We start from the raw sequence: 27,789 nt of genomic DNA, 5'->3' as shown, positions 1-27,789 counted from the left end.
CTTGTTGAGAGAGATCTTCACAGAATGGTGGGCGGCTCCCAACTGAATTGTCCCTCCTCCCTCTTGTATTTGCGGCCAGCTGTTGCCACCCGACCTGCCATCATCTGACTCTTCATCCCACTCGTCATCATCAATGGAACCTGACACACATGCCAAGAACCACTTAGGCATATTAAAAATGGAAATTTTGTCACCTTTTGTTTTTGATATGTACACTTTATTCCTGAAGAGTATATTCTAGATCAGGGATGTCAAACTCATTTTCACCGCGGGCCATATCGGCATCATTGCACACAGCGGGCCATATGCAACTTATAAATGTACCTATTCCATAATGTTTAAAGAACTCTGAATGTATTACTTATTCAAGTTACAAATATTAAATATATTTGCATAGATGTAAAAAATATTTTTGCTTGTTGCTGTTATTATTACAAATCCTTTACATTTGTTAGAATTGAATAGAATAGAAACAGCCTTTATTGTCCCATAGGTGTGAAATTTAGGTGTAACAGCAGCTGCATGTGATAAAAGACAGATTATAAAAAACAGCACAATATCAACAACAACAACAACAACAACAATAATAATAATAATAGTAATAATAATATACTGTACAGGGCTATACCAGTTTTGGGTTCACCTGGAAATGTTAATATCATTGATGTTAATTTAGTCAGAGTCCTCCTCTCTCTCACCACCTGCTCTGAGTCAAGGGGACATCCTAGGACAGAGCTGGCCTTCTTGATGAGCTTATCTAACCGCTTCCTCTCTGCTGCTACTCCAACATACTGCTGCATAGAATATGGCTGATGCGACAACAGAGTCATAGAAGGTCTTCAGGAGTGCCCCCTGCACTCCAAAAGACCTCAGCCTTCTCAGCAGGTAGAGTCTGCTCTGACCCTTCTTGTAAAGCGCTGTTGTTAGTCCAGTCCTGTTTATATTGTTCAGGTGAACACCCAGGTACCACAAAGTCCTGAGTTCACTGTCTATACTTTGCATCATCCCTGTCTGTGATAAGGCCAACTATGCAGAGTCAATCAAGAACCTTTGGAGATGGCAGTGCAGGGAGTTGATAGAGAAGTCTGCAGTATAGAGGGTGAAGTTTAAATTAGTTTAAATCTGAAACTAGGACTAAATATTAGATCCTGTCATCTAAAGCTTGCTTGTTAATGAAATGATTACCAATCATGATCTATGCATGCTTTGCTTGACGGAAACCTGGACCCGACCAGACGACTATATGGCCCTCCATCCAAATGAAGCTTCTCCCTCTGGCTATAGATATGTTCATAACCCCCGTCCAAATGGTCGAGGAGGTGGGGTCGCCACAATATATGACTCTGATATAGGCATTTCTCAAAAATTCATTTAATTATTTTGAACATGTCATCCTCACTGTACCAAATGTATCAAATTTAACAACCTACAAAGCGTCGCAATCCTTTATGTTAATTACTATTTACCACCCCCTTGGTTCATACTCTGAGTTCTTGCAGGAGTTTTCAGACTTCCTGTCTCATGTAGTGTTATCAGCCGATAAAGTGATTATAGTTGGCGATTTTAACATCCATTTTGAAAATTTATGTGACTCTTTTAGCGTAAATTTTCAAACAATTCTTGATTCAATGGGTATCACTCAGAATGTGGTGGGTCCTATGCATAATTGTAGTCATACTTTAGACTTGGTCTTATCATTTGGTATTAACATATCCACTTTAGCAATTCTTCCTCAGAGTGAGGCTATTTCTGACCACATCATAACGTAATTTCTGGCCTCATAACGTACGAGTTGGCGTTTGAATGACGGTATTCATAAATTACGGTGCATCAAGGCTGCGCCAGGCGATGACTGCAGCTGGCTGGGGCTCCCACAAAAGTCTCACCCCTACTCTTCACCCTGTACACACAAGACTGCACCGCCAAATACAGCACCAACACAATCAGGTTTGCTGACGACACCACAGTCATCGGCAACATCACCAATGATAACGAGGGAGCGTACCGAGTAGAAGTGAAGCCCCTCGCCGAGTGGTGCAATGCCAACAACCTCGCTCTCAACGTCAGCAAAACCAAGGAGCTGATTGTTGACTTCAGACGAGGAAGCAGAGTGCATGCACCTCTGAGCATCGAGGGGACGATGGTGGAGAGAGTGAGCAACTTCAAGTTCCTCGGGGTCCACATTTCTGAGGATCTCACCTGGTCACTGAACACATCCCACATCATCAGGAAAGCACAACAAAGGCTCCACTTCCTCCGACAGCTGAAGAGAGTCAACCTGCCACAACAGCTTCTCTGCAACTTCTACAGGTCCACAGTGGAGATAATTCTGAGCAGGTGCATCATGGTCTGATATGGCAGTGCTACTGCTGCCGAACACAAGGCCATGCAGAGAGTGGTGAAAACTGCCCAGCGCATCACCTCTGCTGCTCTCCCAACCATGTAGGACCTTTACAACAAGAGATGTTTGAGGAAGGCCTTCTGCATCTCCTCCGACCCCACACACCCCAGCTACCGGCTGTTCCAGCCTCTGCCATCTGGAAGGAGGTACAGGAACATCAAAGCCAGAACCACATGACTCAGGAACAGTTTTTTCCCCTGCGCTGTTAAACTGGTATCACCATCCACTTTCCCTCAAACTGGACCTCCCCCCCCCCCGACTATATCTCAGATTTACCACCAGTCCAGAGACTGTAAAATTTGCACCATGCACTTTATCTCTGTCCACATTCCCCCCTGGCCACATTCCCCTATTATGTTCCTAATTCAGCCACTGTGCCTCACCACTGCTATATACCCACTATACTGTATTTTATATTTTAAACTTTTATCTTACTATATTTAATGTCTGTATTTTATATTTTTATCTTACTATATTTAATGACCTGTCTTGCACCATGTCCTGTCTTGCACTATGTTGTCTGTAACATAATGGCATCATCCACTCCGATGCCAGGCCAGTAGGCGAACTGTAGTGGGTTCAACGAAGACGTCAACAGAGGACGTAGATAGTTGAGGGCGCGCCTCTCAAGGGTCTTCATTAGATGCGACATAAGGGCTACCGTCCTGTATCTGCTCAGATCCTTTGGGTGCTTGGTCTTTGGTACCGGTACCACACAGGAGGTCTTCCACAGTTGTGGTTCTGTCCCCAGCTTCAGGCTCAGGTTGAACATGTTGGTAAAAGCTTGGAAGTGATCGCAGATGGAGTCAATGCTCTACGCGTGAAGATGGATCTGTTGGGAGACCGCTGCCTTAAAGAGGAGTTTGTGTGCTCAAATTCCCAAGGATGAGCTCCTTGCTAAATTCTTCATTCTTCTTATCTGCATTTGGCGGCCAAACAAATTTCTCCCAGAAGGTCGTCGTCTTGGTTACCTGCTCCTACCCCCACACAGAGACTGTCAGAGATGGCTCTCGCCTTCCAACGCGAACTTTGACACAAAAACTCTCTGCCAGGCTTCTGGCCCCCCCTCCCTATCTGGATGAATCACGCCTCTCACTGCTTACTGTCTGTGTTATCAATGCTTGTATGTGCTATGGGGATTTTGTATGTGCACACAGACTGTTGTCCTGTTCACGAGAATAATCTGTGGTCATTTTTTTTTGTCTCTTCCTGGTGTTATCTCTCTCTGTTTCTCCCCCATTCTGTGAAGGCGCTGTGCTATGTCGCTGTGGCCACTCTGGGTTTTCAGTGCTTTAACACAGGGAAAACAGAATTTAACCAGGGAAACAGCATTTCATCTTGTACTTGTACAATGTATGATGAATAAAATTAATTTGATTTGATTTGATTTGAACAAAATGCCCAAAATGCCACACAGTTGATCTGCGCAGCACCTCAGTAGCCTGGAACTGATGCCATCTGGACCTGCAGCCTTACACACCTTTATCTTTGGGAGCTCATTCCTCACTTGATGAGTTGAAAAGGACAGGATGGAGAGGGGCTGTGGGGTGAAGTCCTCTGAGGTGGGGGAGGGGGGCTGTGAGATTGAGACCACTGAAGTTAGTGGGGAAGGTGATGGTTGAGAGCAGAGGGGTGTGAAGTGTGGGGTGGGGGTTGTGGGATGCAGTCATCTGAAGTGAAAGGGGTAGTTGATGACTGTGAGCCTAGAGGTGTGAGTTCCTGAGAAGATAAACTGGCAGACATCTCGTCTCAGGTTCCTGTGTCAAACAGGTTTGTCCCACTCAGCTCTGGTGATAGGAGATTCACAGCTCCGACACGTGAATGTAGCGACCAGTTTAGAGACACCAGCGGCCATAGTCAAGTGTATCCCGGGGGCTAGAGCGCCTGACATCAGGGCTAATCTAAAGGTGCTGGCTAAACGTAAATATTCAAAGATAGTTATACACGTCGGCACCAATGATGTGGGATTGAGACAGTCTGAGATCACCAAGGATAATGTTAAAGAGGTGTGTGAGTTAGCGGGGATGATGTCAGACGCCATAATATGCTCTGGTCCCATTCCAGTTCGGCGTGGCACTGAAACCTACAGCAGGTTATGGGCGCTACACCGCTGGATGTCTAAATGGTGCTCAGATAACAAAGTGGGTTATATAGATAATTGGACACGTTTTGAGGGCAGGCCTGGCCTTTTGAAGCGAGACGGCATTCACCCCTTTTGGGAGGGTGCTGTTCTCATTTCTAGTAGCATATCTGCTAGGCTTAATAGTGGTAGTGTAGGAGTAGTTAATGGGGATTGACAAACCAGAGCCGAGGCCAGGCAGCAGACACACAGGCTAAACCGACTGTCTGCGAGCTGCAAAGAGACGTCACCTAGGCAGGGTATCTGCACATTTTAAAATCTCAAATTCAATGACTTAAGACCTTTTTAATACCTCTCACACGAAAAAATAATACTATTACTGGGGATGCAGGTGTGTTCCACATCGTTGACTGGTTGGGGGTGGCGGCGTCGAACGAAAATTGTTGACCGGGGGGCGGAGGCCTACCGAGCTCGCAGGAGGGGACATGGGTAAAAAATAAAAATTAAACGAGGGAATGTTTTACCATTCGAGTGCACGACCTCGCGAATCGACAGCGCGCTAGACCCTCGCGCACGGGCAGAGCCACAGCGTGCAAACCCTCGGGCCGCTCGCGACGTGTCAAGTAAACCAGGCTTAATCATTACTAAACATTAGCTCTTGTTCAGTGAATTAAATATACCTGATGTAAAGTGAAAACCAATAATGTATATAACATACATCAGAATGTAACATATTGGTGCGACTTTAAAGGAATATTACATTGTACTGATTTACATACACTAACACTAAAGCTCTAAAAAAGGTCTGAGCAACAAAGAACCAAAACAGAAAGCGCAACTGATACATGTTTACTTTACGTTACTTAATTATTGTTAATGTGTTACTTCATGTGTTGTTCATATTAACTAACGCATTAGTTAACGTTAGTAAGTAAACACAATGTAAAGTGTTACCAATGTTTTAGTAATGCATTACTAACATCGAATAAACATTACTAAACATTTATTAGGTCTTGTTCAGTGAATTGAAAATACCCGATGTAAAATGAAACCAATAATGGCAGTCGAATGTACCATTCTAACTGCATGGGGATGCCCAAGGATGCAGCTAAGCATTAGTTGTTACATGAAATGTCTTTGTTTTAATTGTATATAGCCTTTTGTCAAATAAAATCATCCTAATTTCTGTTAATAAATATTTTAAATGACGTGTGAGCATTAACAATAGGCTTCTTCCTTACTACACATTAATAAATCACACCCTGCAGTTGCACAATCCAAATGAGCGGAGCTGAACACGCTACAGGATCTTCAGCAGCATCTGCCGAGATTATAACGGTTACAAAAACTTGTGGGAGTGTTTTGAAGAAGATAAAGACTAATAAAACAAAGTAAAGTGCAAGTTATGTCATCAACGTCTTTCATTTCACATGACAACAACCAACATGGCATACCATTTAAAACGGGTAAGGTGAAAAAAAAAGTTCAGTCATTTGTTGTTTCGGTTGTGTCGTCACGTCTTGGCAATTTGTGTGGCAAATTGTTTTTATATTTTCAGGTAGGCATATTTTATTTTAAATATTTTTGACATTTTGCACAGTGCCTGTTCGATATGCGCACTGACGGTGACTTGTTAATGTTCTCTAACGTTTCATAAAAAAGATAAATAAGTAAATAAATAAAAGCTGAATAAAGCTGTTCTGGAATAGTAAGGTGCATTGAAAAGACATTCATAATACAGTTTTGTTAAAAGACTGAAAATATAGTAAAAAAAAAAAACTTTGTTAGTTCTACATGTTTTTGTTTTTCTACTGTGTAGTTGTATGTAAACTTGCTTATTGTTTAACATTGTGTAATGCTTTCAGATTGTAGCAATAAAGCACGTTGTACCTTAATAATTCTATCCAGTGCATTCAATAAAAAGCATTTGAAAGGTTTAGTAATGTTTAATACATGTTAGTAATGCATTACTAAAACATTATTGGTTTTCACTTTACATCAGGTATATTTAAATTCACTGAACAAGACTTAATAATTGTTTAGTAATGTTTAATAGATGTTAGTAATGCATTACTAAAACATTATTGGTTTTCACTTTACATCAGGTATATTTAATTCACTGAACAAGACTTAATAAATGTTTAGTAATGATTAATAGATGTTAGTAATGCATTACTAAAACATTATTGGATTTCACTTTATATCAGGTATATTTAATTCACTGAACAAGACTTAATAAATGTATAGTAATGTTTAATAGATGTTAGTAATGCATTACTAAAACATTATTGGTTTTCACTTTACATCAGGTATATTTAATTCACTGAACAAGACCTAATAAATGTTCAGTAATGTTTAATAGATGTTAGTATTGTGTTACTAAAACATTATTGGTTTTCACTTTACATCAGGTATATTTAATTCACTGAACAAGAGCTAATAAATGTTTAGTAATGATTAATAGATGTTAGTAATGCATTACTAAAACATTACTAAAACAATTTAAGAACAAAGACAAGTGCTATCTGCTGAGTTCATGCTCATTTAAGTACTCAACAAACAGGTGAGTCTTCTTTCTACGTTTGAAGATGGCAAGAGACACTGCAGTCCGAGCAGCTATTGGAAGATCCTTCCACCATCTTGGAGACAGGACAGAGAATAGTTTTGAATTTTGTCTTCCGTGAGACTTTAAGCATGGAGTCTCATAAATCATAAAGCATACATAAAGCATAATGCATTACTTCATGTTAGTCATACCACTTACTCTGCACTTCATATAAACACAGCATTAACTAATGCAACTCTTACATGTTTAATAGGGGTGTGACGAGACACTCAGCTCACGAGACGAGACACGAGACTGGGTTCACGAGATTCGAGACGAGATTTTAAGAACACTAAAATTACAAATTATGTGACTGGACAACAGACTTTTATTTAAATTTTATTTAACTTTAAACATGCATTTTGAAATGTTTTATTATAACTCTTAACATGCATTATGTAAGAGACTGAAAAGTCCGTTGTAAAACAGTTTTCGTCGTTAAGCGTGACCCTATATTTAGATACACTTTGATCGTAAATACAGTATAGAAAAAACTAACAATGTTCTCGTGCGTACAGCGTGAGAAAGAGCGATCGCGTTACCGAGATGGGCTTATCGTACACAACACTCCACTACACTACACAACACTCCACTGCTCCTCCGCGCACCGCGCAAAATTAAATTAAAAGTCGTGGTAACTCTGGTCCGTTGTTATCCAGACCCGTCGTTAAGCAGGGACTCACTGTATTATGTACAAAACAAAAAGTTCTTCTCTGTCAATACAGAGTGCAAATAGTGCAAACAGAGCCTGACCAAGTATGTCACTGAATTTGCTGCAACTACACTGCCATGTTCATTTTTAAGAATATTAGCATCCCCACACTGCTCCCGATATCCTTTACTGTCTCAACTAGCATCCCCACACTTCTCCCTCTGGCTATAGATATGTCCATAACCCCCGTCCAAATGGTCGAGGAGGTGGGGTCGCCACAATATATGACTCTGATATAGGCATTTCTCAAAAATTTGGCTTCAAGTTTAATTCTTTTGAACATCTCATCCTCACTGTATCTAATGTATCAAATTTAACAACCAACAAAGCGTCGCAGTCGTTTATGTTAATTACTATTTACCGCCCCCCTGGTTGATTGCAGGAGTTTTCAGACTTCCTGTCTCATGTAGTGCCATCAGCCGATAAGGTGATTATAGTTGGTGATTTTAATATCCATTTAGAAAATCTGTGTGACTCTTTTAGCATACATTTTCAAGCAATTCTTGATTCAATGGGTATCACTCAGAATGTGGTGGGTCCTACGCATAACTGTAGTCATACTTTAGACTTGGTCTTGTCATTTGGTATTGACATATCCAGTTTAGCAATTCTTCTTCAGAGTGAGGCTGTTTCTGACCACAGCCTCATAACGTACGAGTTGTGTTTAACTGACTGTATTCATCGGCCACCCCGCTACCAAATTAAACGAACTATAACACCCAGCACCATAGCCGAGCTCACTGATATTTTACCGGGTCTGACAAACACTGATCCACCTGTAGCTCCGGAAGGACTAGAGCATTTCACCGAGCACGTCGAGACTTCCCTTCGTACAGCTTTAGACAAAGTTGCACCACTACGATATAAGAGCCACTGAGAGAAGAATAGCACCATGGTACAATGAGCACACGCGTAGTCTCAAACGAGCCACGCGGATCCTGGAGCATAAATGGCGAGATTCGAAGTTAGAAGTGTATAGATTATCATGGAAAAGCAGCCTTATTGAATATAAGCATGCCCTCCATACGGCAAAGTCCTTATACTTATCGGCCTTAATAGAAAAACATAAAAACAATTCAGGACTCCTTTTTAAAACTGTTTCCAGCCTTACGAGGAGTCATGAACAAATTAATTCTGTTGACACTCATTGGCATAAGAGGTCAAGCACTCTCCTGGTTCAGGTCCTACCTGACAGATCGTTACCAATTTGTACTAGTAAATAATGAATGCTCAGAGCATTCTAAAGTAAAGTATGGTGTCCCACAAGGATCTGTACTGGGCCCCATATTATTCTCATTATATATGCTACCACTGGGCACTATCATTCGTAGGCATGGTATTAGCTTCCATTGCTACGCAGATGATACTCAGTTGTATATATCTTCTAATCCAGATGATATCACTACAACTCTCAAGATAGAGAACTGCGTCCAGGACATTAAAAATTGGATGGCATCTAATTTTCTTCAACTAAATTCTGACAAGATTGAGGTGCTGATTCTTGGGCCTAAAACTGCTAGAAGCAATTGGGCTGATATTCCTCTTACCCTAGATGGTTTTTCAGTAACACCTAAATCTACTGCAAAAAGTTTAGGTGTCACATTTGATTCTGATCTTTCATTTGACGGACATGTATGCAATGTCACTAAGGCTGCCTTTTTCCATTTACGTAATATTGCCAAGCTGAGACACTTACTTTCATTAGCTGATGCAGAGAAACTGGTCCATGCTTTTGTCTCGTCAAGATTGGACTACTGTAATCAGGCATGAAAATGGGTCAGGGGTTAAAAAGGTGAGAAGACATAGGGGCTTGTGACGACATGTGACGTCATGGGTATACGGCGACGGGGGGGGGGGGGGGTGTCTGCTGGTGTACGGGGATACAGCGACAGGTGATGCCAAATATTACGGAGCCCGTAAGGTGACATCATGTAAAAAATATAATAATGCGTGGCCACGACTTACTAACGTAAGTCGTTTATATAAAGCCAGGTTTACCTTCCTTGGGCAGTCAGTTCGCGAACATCCCTGGGATCTGCTTACTTTGCTGTGAAAAAATAAACTTTGTTGCCGCGTGTGAAAGGCGACATTAGTATCTCATTCCCACGCGTTAGTAAGTTGTGGCCACGCGTTATTTTTATTTTTTACATGATGTCACCTTACGGGCTCTGTAAAATATAGTAAAATCCATAAAAAAATTTTTGACTGTCTTGTCAATAGATTCAATGTATGGAGCCAGATCCTTAAACGCGAGAGGCCGCTTTCGCCATTCCAGATGGCTCAGTCAAAACCATTACGTCTTAATGAACCAATAAATACATCAGCAGCGAAAATGAGTGTAAAAATACCAGGGTTCACCTATTTTTATTTTGTAACATGGGCTAAAGCACAGGGTAGACTCAAACGACAAGCCTTTACAACTTCATCTTCAACCTTTTCAGCCCTGGTGCGAATGTTATCCTCACCCGTCCCTGGATTCACCAGTTACAACTACAGACACTAGAAAAAAAATCTCGTTTCTTATTTTATGTCACCGTTATACACGGGGTTCACGCGAACTTAATAGGTCTATCTATCTACCTATTTATCACAAGAGCTTGTGGCTCTGACAGTATTGAACGCTGTAGAGAACGGCAGTAACTTTGTTTTACCGCAAAATATGAAAACGATTGAAACCATTAATAACCCAATTAAATCCACTGGGAAATGTATGATCTGGTAAATGTAGTGGTAAATGTACGATCTGGTAAATGTAGTGGTAAATGTACAATCTGGTAAATGTAGTGGTAAATGTACGCTCTTCTGAGTTTCCGCGGTGTAGCACTAGGTCCTGCTTCTCATCCCGCTTAGCAGTAAATGAATAACATGAATGAAGAACGTTGGTATGATTGAAATGCTATTTGGCCTCTATGATGGTTCGGGGCGGAAACTGCTGGCCACTGTGTCATTGAAATTGCCGATTTCGGAAGCGCTCTGTTTGCTTAATGAGTCAATAATAATTAAAATATATACATATAATCTCCCGACCCCCCCCCCCCCCCCCCCCAAACAAAAAACTCATCGGATCTACACGATTCACGCAGGTCACCCTTTTCAACTTCAAAACGGCGAATTTCGCCGAAAGGTGTCTTCTAATTGGATGCTCTAAACAGTCCATAAAGAAGCTACAACTTGTACAAAATGCTGCAGCTAGAGTCCTAATTAGGCTAGGAAATTCGATCATATTAGTCCCACTCTCGCCACATTACACTGGCTTCCGTTTAAATATTGCATTGAATTTAAAGTTCTTTTGTTAACCTATAAGGTGTTAAATGGTCTTGCCCCACAATATCTGAGTGAACTCATTGCTTACTACAACCCATCTCGCCCTTTGCGCTCCCAAAATGCTGGATTTCTCCTAGTTCCAAAAATTTGTAAGACTACAGCCGGAGGCAGAGCTTTCTCCTTTAAAGCCCCACAATTATGGAATAGCCTTCCAGCTCCAATCCGAGATTCTGACACAGTTCCAATCTTTAAATCTAGACTTAAGACTCATCTATTTAATCAAGCCTTCAGCTAATATTCCCCTTGTAAGGTGTAGGGCAGGGGTAATCAACTATATTGTTCTGCGGGCCAAATTTAGCAGATATGTTTGACCTGTGGTCCGGGGGTCAGGGGTGATGGCGAACGTAATTTGTTGAGCCGGGGGGGTGGAGAACATAAGTCTGAGGTCCAATATTGGCAGATACCTGTTACCCTGAGGTCCGGTGCTACAGGGATGGCGAACGCAAGTTGTTGAGCGGGGGTGGCAAACGTAAACGTAACTCGTGATAAAGTTTTTTTCAATAGTCCTGAAATAAATGCTCAGTTTTTTTTTTGGTCCGTATCCATCAGGAATGAGATTGGGTCTGGACAGGACTGCGTTCGGGTCCGGATCTGGGAGTTGAGTACCCCTGACATAAGTTGTTGTTTGTGGCGAACGTACGTTGTTGAGCTTTGGGGGGGGGGGGGGGGGGGGGGGGGGGTGTATCTGAGATGTTGATGCTGTCATCCAGCTGTGTCATGTGATCACTCTAATTTTAATAATGATTTGGGTGTAAAGCAATGTCTCAGTGAGTCCTCATGCCTGTGGTCACCTCTGAACCCCTCCCTTTAGTTATGCTGCTATAGATTAGCCTGCCGGAGCCACATGCTCATCACTGGCACGTGAGCTATGTACATTTAAATCAATGGTGGTTTAAATTCATGTCCACTCAGTCTGTATTGTCTATCTTCTTGTATGCCTCCACCAAAGACGATTGGAGACAGGCACCTGCAGGCACCTGGGGGATGGTCTGGCTTGCCGGTGGATGTGCTGATGCCGGGGTTGGATGAGCCATTGCCACGAGGGGTCGTGCTGATGCTGGCCCGCCTGAGGCCCACCGCCTTCACCGAGGGGACTGAGGCTGCTTGTATGGAGGCGACGTTGCTCAAAGCACTTAATATTTTAAATACATTGAGTATGAGAGAGAATTGTTGCTTACCTGCTTATCTAAGTACTGGTGTGAGCTTTGCTTGTGCTTGCTTTTGCACCCTCTTGGCTAAAAGATTAAGGAGGGAGAGCACATCAGACTCAACATAATCTTTAGAGATTGAAGATAAGAAAGTGCACATAAGCATCCTCTTTGCACATAAGCAAGCCTCTCCTTACCTAGTTTTCCATTTATATTTGGCGTTCCCCTTTGCTGCAGCTACCAGCTGTCTGTTCTTCAATGAATGACAAACTCTGTGCATGACAAGTTAAGATTCAGATGGACTTGAAGCTCAGACTTTACCATTGAAACCGACAGTCTGTTTCTTTTGTCAGACCAAATATCCTTCATGTGACTGAACACTCGCTCTGTGTAGGCATTGGTGACTGGTATGGAAAAAACAAAAGCAACTTTCATCAGCTCAGTGGATTCAGTTGCATTGCTGAAAAAATAGGCCCATTTTTTGTCTAGAGTAAGGTCTTTTGGAATGGTGCCTGATAATTCATTCAGGATGACCACATCACCATATATGTTTATATGGTTGTAGAAAACCACCAAGGGCCAATGGGCAGTCTTGCGCTGGCAACTATATGTTGCTGTGACTTTGTCAAGATTGTCCACTCCTCCTTTGGAGTTGGATCATTTGTGGCTTCATGTCCTCTCTTGTGGTCACAGATGCATCTCTGTGCATTGTGCTCATCACGAGAACATTTTTGTTTCTCTTTGGGCAGTAAGAAACAAGTGTTGTTTTCTCTGTGAAAGCAAATTTTGAGGAATGCTGAGGTCTTCCTTGCATCTTCAGAATCTCACAGGGAAGTTCTGGCTTATTTTTTTTTTACTGTTCCCAACATGCTCAGCTTTTTCTCCAGAAGTTTTTCTCCAAGATGGTAGGATGTAAAGAAAAGGTCAAATGTGATATTATGACCTTGCAACCCTTCAGTCATGTCCAACACCACATGCATTCCAGTATATACTTGCAAGTTGCAAGTTCCACGCATAACTGGATTTTGCATCACAGGCTGCCCATATTTTTATTCCATATTTCGCAGGTTTTTTTGGCATATACTGTCGGAAAGGACAGCGTCCTCTAAACGGAACAAGACACTCATCAACAGTAACATGTGGGCCAGGATAGGATTATACAATAAAGGCAGGATTGCGACCCATTTATCCCAAACATCTCTGATCGCTGCAAGTTTGTCTCTCTCAACAAGCTCTGATGTCACGGTTTTCAAATCGGATCCCACGAGAGATCATGTGAAATGTCTCTAAAGACATTGTTGCTCGGAAGATTGGCCTTCCATTCTCTTCGTTCCATAAACTTGCAGTTGCTTCACCCTTTGACCTGTATACTCCGGCTAACACCAGAATTCCAATGTAAGCATGTCAATTGGATCCAATGGCTTTCATTATTCTTGATAGACACACCTGCCTTCCAATTTGGTCATGTCGAGGATTATCTTCTCTATGGGTGGGAGTATGAAGAGCTGAAATGCTGATTCAATATCATCAATTCTTGTGATGGCAAATTTTGTCAGACCAGGAATCATTTTGATGACATTAGAAGATGACAGTCTCCCTCGGTTTTGGTGTGATGATGTTGACCATTTTATTTTACTATCTTTAGATGTCCATGTCCCCTCTGTGGATGATGATTGTTGCGTTTCTTGGTTTTCATCTGATGAATGCACACTGGTAGACTTGTCGTCTGAATCCTCCTCATTGTGGAAAAACTGATAATCTGGATCATCAGTAGCATTGTCCTCTGGCTCTGAAGGATCTTCCATCTCAGAAATCTCTTCCTCTACATCACTATCCCAGTTCAGAAACTGTGATAAAACCTCTTCAGCTGTAAATTGTCTGGAGCTAATTTTTTATGCACTTATCAAAGAAAGGGCATGTAAAAAGTGACAAGGACAGGGGAGAGAAAGTCACTCCTCCACACACACCTGGTTCTGATTGACTATTCAGAGGCATTCAAAACAGTGTAGATCAACAAGACATGTTTATCTTTGATTTGAGCAGATAGTTTGTGTCTGGATCAAAATGACCCGCAACATTACCTTTGTATACACAACACATGAAAGTGTCCAGGCCCCGGCGGGCCCAGCTCATAAATCGCGTTATTAAACATTAATGGAATTCCAAACAAACCAGATAAATTCAAAATTTCCTATCCCATCTACATGCCTACCGAATTGTAGCCGTCTACATGCAGCCGGTCGTGAGAAATCCGGCTTTGAAGTTGGTGATGAAAATGCCTAACGCACGGGGGCCTCCAAAATGTCCGTTTAAAAAACATATTTACGATTTGAGATGACCATGTTTAGTCACCTAAAATTCATTTACTAACAAGGCTTCAATATCACACTCTAAAATAGTTGGAAATGTTGGTAAATACCTTTATTTGCTTGCTGCAACATTATGCGTAATCCACTTCCTGGATGAGACGCACCAACAATCCTGCCCCTCTCAGAGTCATTGAAGCGTTTTGAAACCTGATTTGCCCTCAAATTACAAAGCTGCAGCAGTTCTGGTTTAGAACTGATTAGCAATTCGTAGTTTTTATTGGTTTAGAAGGGTGGTAGTGACTTTGAATGACGAATGACTCTCCTAGGCGAGGTGTGAAGGGGGGGGCATCTGAGACCCGACTGAGACCAGCTGGCGCCTTCGAAGTGATTGATGGCTGTTCTCAGCCCCGTCGACAGGGGGGGGGACAACCGGGTCTGTTGTCCCGGGCCCCAGCAAGACTGTCAACGGGCCTGGCTGTTCTAACCAATAGTTCACTTGAAGCTGAAAAGATCAACCCCTCACTTGCCATGATTGGTGAATGTTTCTTTGAACACGGACATCTGCAACACCGTTAGCCATTTCGTTTGCAGTTTTGCTAACCTACTAGCCTAAGCTAAGATAAGCTAAGTTCCCCAGAACACACGCAAATGACTCTGTTCAGCGAAACTGAAGCAGTCGTGGATTATTTTGTTAGTTGATATTTTGATCGCGTATACTTTTGAACATCACAGAAAAGAAAAGGCTTACTTTGGATGGAGTTAATTATTTAGTGTGTCATATTTGGACATGGGTGTGGCGCACTGGACATACCTTGGAACAATGCTGTGTAACTTTTCAATGCTTGCATGTAAGTACTCAATTTTGTCTATGTTGTCAGAAAAGACCCTATTGAATTATATTTTAGATTCTAGAACAATATAATGTCAAAGATGTGAATATACACACTGGTCAAGTTCAAGGTCAAAAATGTTTTTTTGTTTTTTGGACATTTTCATCTGTAATAGAGGCTCTCATCTAGAACCAAAATTGTGGATAAGCCTGGAGATTAGTCAATATGTAGGTCCAACTGTCTACTTCAGTTTGAGCCCTGAATGATCATTTTCCTATATGTACAACTTGAGATAACTAGTGTTAAAGTGTACTAGTACAAGAATCTGAAAAATTTTAAGAATGTCTCAAAATGGCCACCACGGATAGCGAATGCAGCATAGGGTTAAGGATAATGGGTCTGACAGCCAGGATGGCTGTTATAAAACTGGTTCAAGTTAAAAAAAAACTGGTTCAAGTCCACTCTAAATCTCCAACAATCTTAGGGCTTGTGTTGTGGACTGAGATTGAGTTCAAACTCCTCCAAACCGCCCTGATGTTGCTCTGCTGCAGCTGGTCCTCCATCTTCTTCCTGTAGGTGTTTTTCCATCCCTGATTTTCCTTCTTAGTTCCTTCTGCACAGATCTCAGCTCCTCCTTATTTCCTGATCTAAAGGCTCTAAAGGTTCTTCTTCTTCAGGAGAGCCTTTATTTCAGGGTTGAGCCAGGGTTTGTTGTTTGAAAACACTGTACTCTCTTGAGGGGCACAGTGTTTTCCACAGAAATTGATGCAGTCTGTGATGCAGTCAATGTCCTCCTCATGAGGGTCACAGAGCTCTTCCCACACCGTGGAGCTAAAACAGTCTCTTAGAGCTTCTTCAGTCTTCTCAGACCATTGCTTCACTGTGTGTGTCACAACTGGTTCTCTGTGTACCAAGGGTTTATACACAGGTTGTAGATGAACCAGATTGTGATCTGAGCCCCCCAGGGGAGGCAAAGGTGATGAGCTGTATGCCTCCTTGATGTTGGTATATAGTAGATCCAGTGTGCTGATATTTCTGGTGTGGCATGTGACATACTGGGGGAATGTGGGAAGAGTGGAGGACAGAGAGACATGATTTAAGTCCCCAGAGATCAGGATCAGTCTGTGTATGTTGTGTTTGCAGTCGGCTGGTGGTAGGATGAAAGACATCGCAGGCTGCAGCAGAGGGCGTCACATACACAGTTATCACTCTAATGTGAAAACTCCTGAGGAAGATAGTTTGAAGATAGTACGAACGGCTAGCAGTTCAATGTCCTTACTACAGTGTTTCTTTGATGGTTAAGTGCCTAGAGTTACACCATCTATCATGCACAAACACAGCCAGATCCCCTCCTCTCTTCTTACCACTCTCGCTGGTTCTGTCTGCTCAAAGTAGACAAAAAAACTGTCCATGTTTATGTGGGAGTCTGGAGTTAGTTCGTTTAGCCATGTCTCCATCAGGCAGGCTGCTCTCCCGGAACTCTGATTTCACGTAAGCGTCGCCAGCTTGTCCACTTTGTTGGGAAGAGATATTATGTTTCCCATAATGATGGTTGGGATGATGGCTCTGTACCTTCTTCCCTGGCACTGACGCCCAATGCTTCACGTCTCCCGCATCTCAGCTCGCGGGGGATATAGAGTCGTTCTGCAGTAGCTCCCGAGAGTAAACAATAGAAGCGAGCTCACTCTCACAGTCTCCAAACATAAACGACATAATAAGTGTACTCAAAAACAAAAGTACACTTAATTTTGAAACCTGTCGGTTCCATGGTGGAAAAGTCGGTTCCACAGTGTGGGGAAAGTAAAAGAGTAAAAGATACAGAAACATGAAAACACATCTAATGCTAAACAAAAATGCAAAACAAAAAACACGAAATTTGTGTGGAGCTGCTGAAACGGGCGGGCAGCTTGCACGGCACCCAGTCGGGCAGGAGTGGCCAACCTGCGGCAATAAACCATTTGTATCAAGTTTGCTCTCAAAGTGGCACGGAAAAATGCACAGCAAAACAGAAAAATGAAGATGAACAGGGGACGTTTTCAACAGAGTAGGCAGCCCTAGCCCTAGCCCTAGCCCAGGGAGCAGTTGGGGCCTCTTGGTCTCTGATGGGTTGGCTACCCCTGCAGTAGGGTTATAATAATAATAATAATAACATTTTATTTGTAAAGCGCCTTTCTGGACACCCAAGGACACTGTACAACACAAGAAAATAAGATACAATTAAGAGATACAAATAAATATGCATAAAAATACAATATAACAAAAATCTCATCCATATGCTAATTTAAAAAGATAAGTTTTAAGTCCTGTTAAGATCTATAGATGTACAAGCCCGCATTTCATCAGGTAGCCCATTCCACAGCATTGGACCCGCAACACAGAATGCTCTTTTCCCAGTGGAACTCAACTTATAGGGCGGAACCACAAGCAAGTGTTGGCTTGACGATCTTAGTGTACGCATCGGGGAGTATGGCTGGAGTAACCTACTTAAGTAGGGAGGAGCAAGGTCATGAAGGGATTTAAAAACCAAAACGAGCAAAACGACCAAAACGATACTGCACTGGAAGCCAGTGAAGGTGACACAGAACTGGGGTAATATGCTCCCAAGATCTTTTATGGGTAAGCACCCTCGCAGCTGAATTCTGCACATACTGCAGCTTGCTCAAAGCCCGCGCAGGGAGGCCATACAACAGAGCATTGGAGTAATCAAGTCGGCATGTGACAAACGCATGGATCAAGGTCTCAGCAGCAGCAAAAGAAAGGAAAGGGCGAATCCTAGAAATACTCCTAAGGTGGAAGAAGGCTGCCCTACATGTATTTTTAATGTGTGACTCAAAAGATATCGTAGAGTCAAACATGACTCCGAGATTTCTTACCTCAGCAGAGGTGGAAACAACAAAACTCGGAATACTAACAGTAGTGTCACCAAGTCTCCTAACTGTAGTAGGAGAAGCAATGATGGCCTCAGACTTTCTATTGTTTAAACTCAGGTAGTTCTCAATCATCCATGTCTTAACGTCTGTTAAGCAGCTCAACAAGGCCAGAGGAGGCAAGCTATGGGCAGGTTTGGTGTAGATATAAATCTGCACATCATCAGCATAGCAGTGAAACTGCAGCCCATGCTGCCTAATGATGTCCCCCAGAGGAAGCAGATACAGAATGTAAATGTCCAAGGACTGAGCCCTGGGGGACTCCATGTAAAACAGAATAATTGTCCGATTTAAAACCTCCAATAGAAACAAACTGCTGCCTGTCAGAGAGATAAGATATGATCCATGCTAACGCAGTCCCAGTTATGCCAATCATATTTTCAAGCCGAGATAGCAATAGGCTATGGCACACTGTGTCAAATGCTGCCGTTAGGTCCAGTAAAATAAGCAAACTAAGCAGTCCCTGGTCAGCCGCCATCAACAAATCATTCACCACCCTGACAAGAGCAGTTTCAGTACTGTGATTTCTCCTAAAACCTGACTGAAAGACCTCAAACAGATCACAGGATTCAATATGTTCCTATGATAGATAGATAGATAGATAGAGGTAGTATAAGAAATGTACAAAGAGCAAGATTCAAGCCTGCTGTTTAGATCACAAACAAGCAGAAACACAAATGCTTCTATCAAATGCTTCTAACACAAATATAGATAGATAGATAGTATAAGAAATGTACAAAGAGCAAGATTCAAGCCTGCTGTTTAGATCATAAACAAGCAGAAACACAAATGCTTCTATCAAATGCTTCTAACACAAATATAGATAGATAGATAGTATAAGAAATGTACAAAGAGCAAGATTCAAGCCTGCTGTTTAGATCACAAACAAGCAGAAACACAAATGCTTCTATCAAATGCTTCTAACACAAATATAGATAGATAGTATAAGAAATGTACAAAGAGCAAGATTCAAGCCTGCTGTTTAGATCACAAACAAGCAGAAACACAAATGCTTCTATCAAATGCTTCTAACACAAATATAGATAGATAGATAGATAGTATGAGAAATGTACAAAGAGCAAGATTCAAGCCTGCTGTTTAGATCACAAACAAGCAGAAACACAAATGCTTCTATCAAATGCTTCTAACACAAATATATATATATATATATATATATATATATATATATATATATATATATAGATAGATAGATAGATAGATAGATAGAGAGCACATGAATTTGTTTTCCTGTCTTTTCCTCTCCTTTTCCAGCCTGCTGTTTAGATCACAACATTTATCAGTGATGCAGTGATGCAACGCGACCATGCTAATTTTCGCTAGCAATGATATGGGATTTCCTATATAACATTAGCATCAAGCTAATTGCGCCATATAATTTCTTAGCTTTTCAAACGCGAATTCAAACGCGGAAACAGAAAGTGTTTGATTACAACAAATATTATATAGTATAGTATATGAAATATACAAAGAGCAAGATTCAAACATTTTTATTTATTTTTATTGTTTGACGGGACTCATTAGAGAAACTGTCGTCTCTACGTGCGATTGAATTGTAACTTTTGAAACACGAGTCTACAAATTTTCTGCCGTTTGTTGTAGTATCGGTAACATACAGTCTGCTTGTAACTTCAACTTTTTCGTGAAGTATCACGTTTGGTGTTTTGGTCATATGAGCTTGGGGGTGAGCCAGCTTGTGCTTTGGCAGGCGTATGAGCTGGGGGTGAGCGGCTTCCACCGCATTACCAAGACAATGGGCGTTAATCCCTTCACAGCAGGGGAGTGGGCTACATGGACCCTACCAAGCCCTGTGAAATTTTTCGCTTCTCTAGGAGCTCTAGTGTTAACTGCACAGCTACTGTTTGCTCCAGCAGTTTAGTGAGAAATGGAAGATACGAAATGGGCCTATAGTTATCAAAATTCTCAGGATCTAAGCCAGGCCTCTTGAGAACTGGAGTGATGGCTGCCAGCTTCAAACATGCCGGAACCATTACTGAGCTAAGTGAAGCATTAATGACCATAGTAATAAGAGGACAGACAGAGGCAGAACAGGCTTTCACCCGATGTGTTGGCATGGGATCCAGTTGACATGTCGTTGAGAACTCACAACTCCAGTTGACATGTCGTTCTCACATGAGAACTAGCAGCCTGGAACACCACCCTCCCCTCCCAGCCTGGAACATCACCCTCCCCTCCCAGCCTGGAACACCACCCTCCCCTCCCAGCCTGGAACACCACCCTCCCCTCCCAGCCTAGAACACCACCCTCCCCTCCCAGCCTAGAACACCACCCTCCCCTCCCAGCCTGGAACACCACCCTCCCCTCCCAGCCTAGAACACCACCCTCCCCTCCCAGCCTAGAACACCACCCTCCCCTCCCAGCCTAGAACACCACCCTCCCCTCCCAGCCTGGAACACCACCCTCCCCTCCCAGCCTAGAACACCACCCTCCCCTCCCAGCCTAGAACACCACCCTCCCCTCACAGCCTAGAACACCACCCTCCCCTCCCAGCCTAGAACACCACCCTCCCCTCACAGCCTAGAACACCACCCTCCCCTCACAGAGGCCCAGTTATGCTCTCTTGGATTCTTTGGCCAAAATCAATGGCAAAAGCTTTAAGAAATTTTAATGCAAATTTAGCAAGTTCAGCTCATTTCAGCTAGAAACGTCTGGGACGTCTGGATGCAAACAATGGTATCATGAACCTTGCTCAAATTGTTACATTTGAATGTGTTCAAAGCAGTCCTCCAGGAGTGATCCATGTGCCAACACAAACAAATGAAAAGACATTATGAGTTCATCAACAAATTACTGTAGTAAAAGTTACTGTAGTACCATACTACCATAGTACATGAACCGCTTGAGACCACCCACACCACCCAGTTTCTCACTTTCAAAATAAATAACTGAGAATAGATAACACGAGATCATTAGGTATGGAAATAATTCATATATATATATATATTAGTGGTGGGACTTTAACGGGTTAATTTCGATTAATTAATTACAGGAAAATTAGCGCACTAAAAAAATTAACGCATTTTAACGCATTTAACGGACGAGACACTTTTGCACTGTGGAATGTTTCTCAGTGCGCGAGTTCCAGGCATACAGATTATATGGACGCACAATAAGATGAGCATGATGGAGATGACTGAAGAGGCTACGCTGGTGGATGGGAAATTTAAATATAAGAAACGTTCAGATGGAAGTACAAACAAAAATAGTGTTATTTACACTTTATGTAGGAAGGAGTTCGCTTATCACAGGAGCACTTCCACCCTTCGTTACCACCTCAACGCAAAACATGTTGCGGCTAAAGCTGGGCGTACACTGTGCGATATTTTAAATCGTGTACTCAGCTCCAGCTCAAACTGTACGACTAAATCGCACGGAGAGTCGGCTCGTGGAGCTGCTTCAACAGTGCGATACTCTCACGAGGAGCGATTTGAATTTCAAACATGTTTGATGTTCTTGCGACGCTGCGATTTCTGATCGGGAGTTGGTCGTGAGGTGTGAATCGTTCCTCGTTTACCTGTGTAAACTATACGATGCACGACACGCGATTGAGCCGAAACGAGTGAAAAATCTGTTGAAAATGGGCCAAAAATCGCACAGTGTACGCCCAGCTTAACGCGCAGGTCAGTAATGATAACTTAGCTGCTAAATGTATTCCTAGTACGATAGGGTGACCAAACGTCCGTAATTCACATCCTGTGAGGAAACGTCCTGATTTTTAAATGACCTTCATTGGACCATTAAGACTGGATTAAACTTTCGCGAATGGCCGTAGCGCGCGACTCCGCACGCGTTTATACATGATGCGTCACATTATTTGTGTTGTCCGCTCTCTGTGGTCGAAGATAAATGCTTACAAGAAGCGCTGCGAATTGCGTCAACTGATGCAAGTTACGAACTACCGTCCAGGGGTGAGTTTCCCAAAACGTTCTTAGCGCCAAGTACTTCTTAACCTCGTACGTAAGAACGAGGTGACGAAGTACTTGGCACTAAGAACGTTTTGGGAAACTCACCTCAGAAAGACAATGTCGAAGAAAATCCAGCAGCTGTATGATGAGGAAAGAATTAAAACAGGTTATTGTGAAGAGTGCCACAAATGTGGCTCTGACTGGGGATCACTGGACCTCTGTTAGCAACAAGAATGATCTCGGTGTGACAGCTCATATTATAGATGATGAATCTATAGATGATGAAGATCCAGTCATTTGCTTTGAGCATGCAGAAGACCACTTCTAGGCACTATGAAGATGCCTATGGCAGAGGCCTGGGAAATTAAAGAAAGTCTACCATCTAAAATGGTATTAAAAAACATCTTCTGATTTACTTCAATTCTTCCAATATCCTGAGCAAAACTCCCTAAATTAAACAACATTTTTGGTCAGAATTTCCAATGTTCTGAACTGTTTTCTGCACACTACACATATATTGGTCTTCGTAGTAGACTGGTGGAAAAATAAACAAGAGGTTTATTTTATGTTCATTGATTCATTCATCATTCAAACTTAAATTAATATTTCTCATGTTAAATACTGAAATGCGATTTAAATGCGATTAATTTCGATTAATTATTTGCAAAGCTTCCGATTAATTTGATTAATTTTTTTGATTGCGTCCCACCCCTAATATATATATATATATATATATATATATATATATATATTTGTTTGTTGCAACACTTTGGTTTTTGCAATAAAATTAATCAACTTATGTTGCTGCTTCTTCTGTTAATAATATACACTGCTCAAAAAAATAAAGGGAACACTTAAACAACACAATGTAACTCCAAGTTATCCACACTTCGTGTTCAGATAGGAAGCAACACTGATAGTGAGTCAATTTCCACTGCTCTTGTGCAAATGTGAACAGACAACAGGTAGAAATGAGAAATTTTCAACTGATTTCAAAGATTTTTATTAATTGAGATCTAGGATGTGTTATTTTAGTGTTCCCTTTATTTTTTTTGAGCAGTATATATATATATATATATATATATATATATATATATATATATATATATATATATATATATATATATATATATATATATATATATTATGGCAAGCCGTTCAGGAAAAAAACTATATATATAGAATGACTGCTAAGTCTGAATATATGGAATGAAACCTGAGAATATGGAATGAAGTCTGAATATATGGAATGAAACCTGAGAATATTGAATGAAAGTCTGAATATATGGAATGAAACCTGACGTCCATATTCAGACTTTCATTCTATATATTCAGACTTTCATTCCATATATTCAGACTTTCATTCCATATTTTCAGGTTTCATTCCATATATTCAGACTTAGCAGTCATTCTATATATATAGTTTTTTCCTGAACGGCTTGCCATAATATATATATATATATATATATATATATATATATATATATATATATATATATATATATATATATATATTTAGATATTTGGCTTTTGGTCCATTAACCACAAATGGGAGTAATCGAATACAAAACCAAGATTATTTCATTTTAGGCATACATGTTTCATTATTTTTGAATAAAGATATTCTATAGACATTCTATAAAGCTTTAAGATATTCCGACTTGGTAAGTACAAAGTAGAAACATAGACTTCATGTTTTGAAGCCTTCTGACAATGAACCACATACAGCAGTTCCAGCACAGAGATCTGGACCTCCTCTTACCCTGATGGGCTAGTGCTTGCTGTTGACTGTCACCCCAGATGTCCACTTGACTGCTTTTAGTCTGTTCACTGCCATTAACTCCCTACAATAAGATAAAAAATATCATTCAAATATCTCTTCATTCTATGCAATCATTATTTTTTCTATAATGTAAAACACTACTGATACTCGATTGTATTTTCTTTGTAAATGTCACTGTTTTGTGTATATTCTACACAAAAGTACTACACATACAATTACCAAAGCAATTCCAGCTTTCCATACATTCAGCCGCACTTTCTGAATTCTGTTCAATGAATCAGAAGAAAATTAAGCCATTATTACACTAACTTATATAAATGTTGATAATAACAGTATGTTGAAATGGTCAGCAATAGTCAGCAAATGGATTCATTCTTCAGTATACAGTCATAGCCATCTAAAGCCCACAGCATGGCCATCGACAGCTCCACATATGGTTTTGCAGGGGGACCTAAAAGGTCTGTGGCTCTTGAATCTTTTCCTCCACATCAGCGCCAGTCTTAATGGCCTGTTTTGATAGATCTGACCTTGAGTCTGCGAAGCACTGATCCATCACTACGAGGAAGCATTTGGCTTCTTTCCTGCCCCCAACTATTGAATCATTTATACCAATTTATCCTGAACACAAAGTTCCTCAAGTGTTTATCATCAGCACTCTGTTGTCAAGGATCGTTCCTAACGTCAGGGACTCAGCCAGGCTGCTAGGGCTACATGGGCCTTTTCCACAATTTTTAGCACTTGATGAAATGTCCTGCTAATGCAATGTTGTAATGTACAATTTTGTTGTATTGAATGAAGTATACTAGAAAATCAGAGTGCAACAGAAACTGCATGAGGTGTGGTTTTCAGATGAGTGATACATTCTCTTTTTCATTATGCAGATTAGTGCTGCTTTATAGTTTGTGAAATCCTTGAGTTTTAGGATTTATATTTTCAGTTGTTTTACCACGATTCTCTTATTTTACCATCACCAGTTTTTGTATATGAAATGTCAAGTTTATGTTCATCAATTCCATTTACCTGTTTTGCGAGAAATGTGTGAGTTGCCAGCAGATCACATGAAACATGTAATCAGAGCATGTGCAAATGTAAATTAACCATAGCTGCACCGGTAAAATCAATTAGGTGAAAGACTAAGGTGAAACACATGTGAGTGCTCATGTAATCAATTAAGTAGATCAATCAAATAAGACACCCTTTGGAAATGTTTTTAGTCACACTAATTAAAAGGGAGAGGAAACAAACCAAACCACTGTGTTGTGTTAACACATACATAAACAATACTGAGAGGAAAGGAGACACCCAAGGACAACAGACAGAAGGTGTCGACAGTCTGGAAAACATTACAAGACCATCTCCAAAAGATCAGCATCATTGCAACAAAAGTGGACGGCCATCAAAACTTACACCAAGAAGAATAAGCATTTGGAAAATGGAAGTTCATTTTCTGGACAGATGAGTCCAAAATTGAATTATTTGGCCACAATCACAGGCACCATGTTTGGAAAAGCCAATACTGCAAATAAAGAGAAGAACCTCCTCCCAGTGAAGCATGGTGGTGGAAATGTAAAGGTCTGGGCCTTTATATCCAAGGAACCATTCATTAATGGTTTATCAACATTGTCTTGGCCAGACTCTCTTGCCATCAGTCCGGGAGCTGAAGCTGGGAAGGAAATGGAATTTGCAACAAGACAATGGTCCGGTACAGCATAGTGCTGGGCAGTATACCGGTTCGCACCGAAAACCGGTGTTTTTTTTGTTATCATAAGAATTTTTCATAAACCGGCCACACCGGTTAAAATAAACTTCACGTATTTGGAATGCAGCACGGTCGTTAATTGTTTCTCAAGGGACACTTTGTGTTGTGGCAAATTCCGACTCCCCTCGTTTATCCGAGCATAAAGACGCTACAGATGATATTGTTGATTTACGTTTCTATGCATAAATAAGAGCTAGACTTTAATTATCCATCACAGCAAACTGCATTATCTATGTCCAAAGACACAGTGGCTCAAGGGTGTTAATTATTTTAAATAAAATACACACTGGCTATACCGAACTTCACCTCTGACCACGACTTCACAGTATTACAGCAGTATTATGTCTAAATATCTAGTTAGGACAAAACTAGAGTGCTCAATGAACTAAGTTATAATCACTGTAACTCCCTAATATCATCTGTAGCGTCTTTATGTGTGTGCAAACGAGGGGACTTGGAATTTTGCACAACACGTTCGTTTGGAAAAAAATCTCCGTCGTGCCTGCTGTGTTAAATGAAAATGAGCACTTTCTTCTTTGATTTACAACTTTGTCTTACCACCTGATTAACTTTCTGCTCCACCCCTGACAGGTGAAGAAACATCTACAGAAAAGCCACACCTCATTATAAGTCGCATGGTTCAAAGCGTGAGGGAATAATGCCAGGTTCATACTACACGACTTTTCAGTCGTCAGGTTTTTGTGCCGTTCGCACTACACGACTGGTTGTGCTGTAATCGCAAGTCTTTCAGTTGTTGTGGCTTTCACACTACATGACTGATCGGCGACGCGGGCTCACGAATTACACGACTGGGGATCGCCGACTCATCTGGCTGCCGTCCAAAAACACGAGAACACGAAAATGAAACTCTCGTGAGAACCAGCAACACCACAATGTACATGTACTCCACATTTTCGTTATTATTATTATTTTTTTACTGTTTAAACACTCCATAGTCCCAAGTTGCCAGAATTATTTCATCTAGCTGTTGCAGTGAACATAGATATAATCAATCGCACTATTTCTCCAGTGCTGTCACAATAACTTAAACACAGTGTTGTAGTAAAGTTGTAAGAAAGGTGAGGATTTTGTGTGTTTGCTGGGTTACTGTTTTGAAAGCATTCTTGAAAGTTTTACATTCTTCAGAGATGACTCTCAGTCGCCGACTGCTAGATATTAAACATGCTAGATATTAAACATGCTACATATTAAACATGCTACATATTAAACGTGCTAGATATCTGCCGGGCGTCTGCGATGAGTCGGCGACGGCTCGGCGAGCGTCTTTCAGCAGTTCACACTACACGACTGAGCGAGCGCCGAGTGATCGCCGATTTGCCTCTGACCACAGTTTCTGTCAGCGATCTACAAAAAAAAAACAGTCGGCAACTGAAAAACCAGCCTAAAATCATGTAGTGTGAACCGGGCATTAGTAACAGCTTATAGTGGGGAAAATACGGGTAGCACTCTGATATTGTTCTTGCTCTCTTTGTAACTGTGCTGCTGCAATAACTGACTTTCCCTCTGGGATTAATAAAGTTCGTTCGTTCGTTCGTTCGATCTATCTATCTATCTATCTGCACCTTCAGCTTAATTAAGTTACATATTTATACAAATACACATATGGTCTAAATGATTCCAAATAATCTGCTTTTTATCACATTAAAATAAAAAAAATAAAAAAAAATGTTTTGTATTTTTACTGCAACTGTCATGCCATATGATTAATTCACTACTTTAGTGCTACCATTTGAAAACTGATCATGTGAGGCCATGCAAATCTGTATTACATGTAATACTTAGGTGGAGACATTTTTCTAAAAGTGGAATAGGCTACTCTTAACCACTTTACTGTGGTAATTTTTTTCATAATCAATGCAGTTAACACATCACGCATGGGGGGAAAAACCGTCAAATACTGTGAAACCGATATAATTTAGAAAAATACCACGATTAAATTAACAAAA

General features: G+C 41.1%; 1 protein-coding gene and 1 pseudogene across 3 annotated transcripts in view; both read right to left on the bottom strand.

Moving 5' to 3' along the window:
- snx9a (sorting nexin 9a) overlaps window positions 1-27,789 on the bottom strand; it is an 89,019-nt gene that overhangs the window by 12,740 nt on the left and 48,490 nt on the right. For 2 of the 3 annotated variants that reach the window (XM_076987758.1, XM_076987757.1), the window contains exons 4-5: window positions 24,043-24,124; window positions 2-140 (exon numbers count right to left, since the gene is read on the bottom strand). In XM_076987758.1, the coding sequence (XP_076843873.1) occupies window positions 2-140; window positions 24,043-24,124 (221 nt within the window). Of the gene's footprint in view, window position 1; window positions 141-1,789; window positions 5,116-24,042; window positions 24,125-27,789 lie in introns of those variants that run through there. The other variant, XM_076987759.1, reaches the window with a different exon arrangement.
- LOC143488864 (uncharacterized) lies at window positions 12,526-19,074 on the bottom strand (annotated as a pseudogene).

The sequence above is a fragment of the Brachyhypopomus gauderio genome, unplaced genomic scaffold (assembly GCF_052324685.1).
Source record: "Brachyhypopomus gauderio isolate BG-103 unplaced genomic scaffold, BGAUD_0.2 sc56, whole genome shotgun sequence".
Lineage (NCBI taxonomy): Eukaryota > Metazoa > Chordata > Actinopteri > Gymnotiformes > Hypopomidae > Brachyhypopomus > Brachyhypopomus gauderio.
The sequence above is the reverse complement of the archived record's forward strand: the minus strand, read 5'-3'. Positions and strand labels throughout refer to the sequence as shown.